A 2,767-nucleotide genomic window follows, 5' to 3' on the forward strand; every position below is an offset into this window, starting at 1 on the left:
ATATATAAAGACGTATGCATACATATGTGTATTGTGTGTTTCTGCGCGCCTTTGTTCACTGTAGGTGATTCATTCGGTTATTCCGTTGCTAATCAGAGTTTCACACTTAATCCGATCTTTCAACCAACCACAAAACATACAATTTACTCCTTACACCACATTCTTTCCGTCATCTTTTGTTCCTATTCTAGTTTTCTAATATTGATTTCTTTTCATAATTTTTCGTCAATTGATTTTTTTCTTTTGTTTTTGTTTTTCTTGATCTCTTCACGTTTCGTTTCCTTGTTGTCATTGTAACTTCTTGCATTCTTGAATTTTTAACAATGTTTTATTATGGTTGTTGTCGTTGGTGGTGGTCGTCGTAGTGTTGTCATTGTCGCTGTTGGTGTTGTCGTCTGTTATACTTTTGTTGTTGGTAATGTTGTTGTATTTTATGTTGCTAGTGCTATTTTTGTCCCCGTTGTTGTTCCTATCATCGTCGCAGTTCGTTTATGATTATATATATATGCTTGTTTGCCATTTTCTTTTTATTGTTGTTTATGTTGCTAGTGCTATTTTTGTTGCTAATGTTATTGATACTATAATTACTGTTATTGGCGCTGTTTGTATAAGCTTATTTTGCTAATTTTTCTATTTTCTTCTTCTACAACATCATTATGTTTGCCATAGTTTTGTTGTTGCTGTAGTTATCATTATTCATTATTATTATTATTATTGTTATTATTATTATTATTATCATTAGTAAAGAAAACATTCTCATCATGGTTACTAATATTATTGTGGTTACTGTTTAATTTTTTGTTATTGTCATTATTATTGTCGCTATTATTCTTCTTATAGCCATTATTACTATTTGTTTTATAATTTATTATTATATTTATTATTATCATCATCATCTTCATCAACATGATCATCATCATCATCATCATCATCAACATCGTCATCATCATCACCATCGTCGTCGTCGTCGTCATCATCATCGACATCATCATCATGATCAACATTATTATCATTATGGGAATGCATCATTATTTATCATCATCATTATTATTATTATTCGTAGTAGTAGTAGTAGTAGTAGTAGTAATACTATTTTTGGTATTGTTATTATTGTTGTTTCTATTGCTCCCCTTCTTCTTACTATTATTAATATTAGTGTCACTATTATTATTATTATTATTATTATTATTATTATTATTAATACTATTACTCTTACTGTTGTTACCTTTATCATTGCGACCAATAGTATTATTAATCGTATGCTTCGCACTATACAAAAGCAACATTATCATTATTATTATTATTAGAAGTATTTATATCATTTTATAAGTACTTTTATTGTTATCATTACTGCTCCCGTTATTATGTTTCCAGTTGTTAGTATTATTCGTGCTCGTATTGTTATCATTTGTACTAATATTGTAAGGCTTATTATTATCACAATTATTACGGGTGATATTATTATCGCCTACATTATTATTATTATTATTATTATTATTATTGTTATTATTATTATTATTATTATTGTTATTATTTATTATTATTATTATTGTTATTATTATTATTGTTATTATTGTTATCATCATTATTATTATTATAATTATCATTATTGTTATTATTATTATTGTTGTTGTTGTTGTTATTTGCTTGTTTGTTCGTATCTGTGTCGCAACGTTTTGTTTTATTATTTATTTATTTATTTTTTTTGCGTTGCATTCCTTAGAATTCTATGAAATTCTGGTGACAACCGTTGCGGCTTTTGTCAAATGTTTAATACAGAAAACCAAGAAGAAACTAAAATAACCTATTTGAAAAGAAGACGTATATATACATATACATACACACATATATGTACATATATATATATTTATGTACATATATATATACACATGCACATATAAATATATATATATATATATATATATATATATAAACACGTATATATACACGCATATTGTGTGTGCGTGTGTGTGGGTATGTGTGTGTGGGGGTATACGTATATACCTTTAGAAAATTAGCTTTTCATGCAATCATAAAATTACGCACACAAACATACAGACATATATATATATATATATATATATGTGTGTGTGTGTGTATATGTATGTGTATATATATGTGTATATATATACATAGACATTTATATATACACACACACACACATATATATATATATATACATATATATATATACATATAATCATATATACATGTATATATATAAATATACAAAATTATATATATATAGGCATACACACACATATATAATCATATATGTGTATGTGTGTGTGTGTGTATGTACATACAAGATACACACATATACACATGCGCACCAGAGCAACTAATCGCAAGTATCACCCCACGTTTGCACCTTCCCCTCCTCCTTCTCCCCATAAACGAACCCAGAAGTGAAGGTGTGGAAACATGGTGGGTGGGTCGGTGCAGCTGGTAGGGTTTTCGTTAGTGTTACTATATCCTTCAAAATGCGCATGGGCACATACAAATACAGAGACACACACGCATGCTTGTATGTGTGTGTGTGTGTGTGTGTGTGCGTGTGTATTCTATTCTTTTACATGTTTCGGTCCTCTGACTGCGGCCATGCTGGAGCACAGCCTTTAGTCGAACAAATCGACCCCAGGACTTATTCTTTGTAAGCCTAGTACTTATTCTATCGGTCTCTTCCGCCGAACCGTAAACACACCAAGATTGGTTCTCAAGCGATGGTAGCGGAAAACACAGACACACAAACTTGTATATAAATATA

At 29.2% G+C, this 2,767-nt stretch overlaps 1 protein-coding gene across 1 annotated transcript in view; it reads right to left on the minus strand.

Moving 5' to 3' along the window:
- Positions 1-2,767, minus strand: part of LOC128250683 (putative uncharacterized protein DDB_G0283431) — a 14,315-nt gene that overhangs the window by 4,705 nt on the left and 6,843 nt on the right. Inside the window, 3 exon segments of the mRNA XM_052976293.1 lie at positions 705-833; positions 1,473-1,533; positions 1,535-1,661. Coding sequence (XP_052832253.1) covers positions 705-833; positions 1,473-1,533; positions 1,535-1,661 — 317 coding nt within the window.

This window comes from Octopus bimaculoides, chromosome 24 (assembly GCF_001194135.2).
Source record: "Octopus bimaculoides isolate UCB-OBI-ISO-001 chromosome 24, ASM119413v2, whole genome shotgun sequence".
Lineage (NCBI taxonomy): Eukaryota > Metazoa > Mollusca > Cephalopoda > Octopoda > Octopodidae > Octopus > Octopus bimaculoides.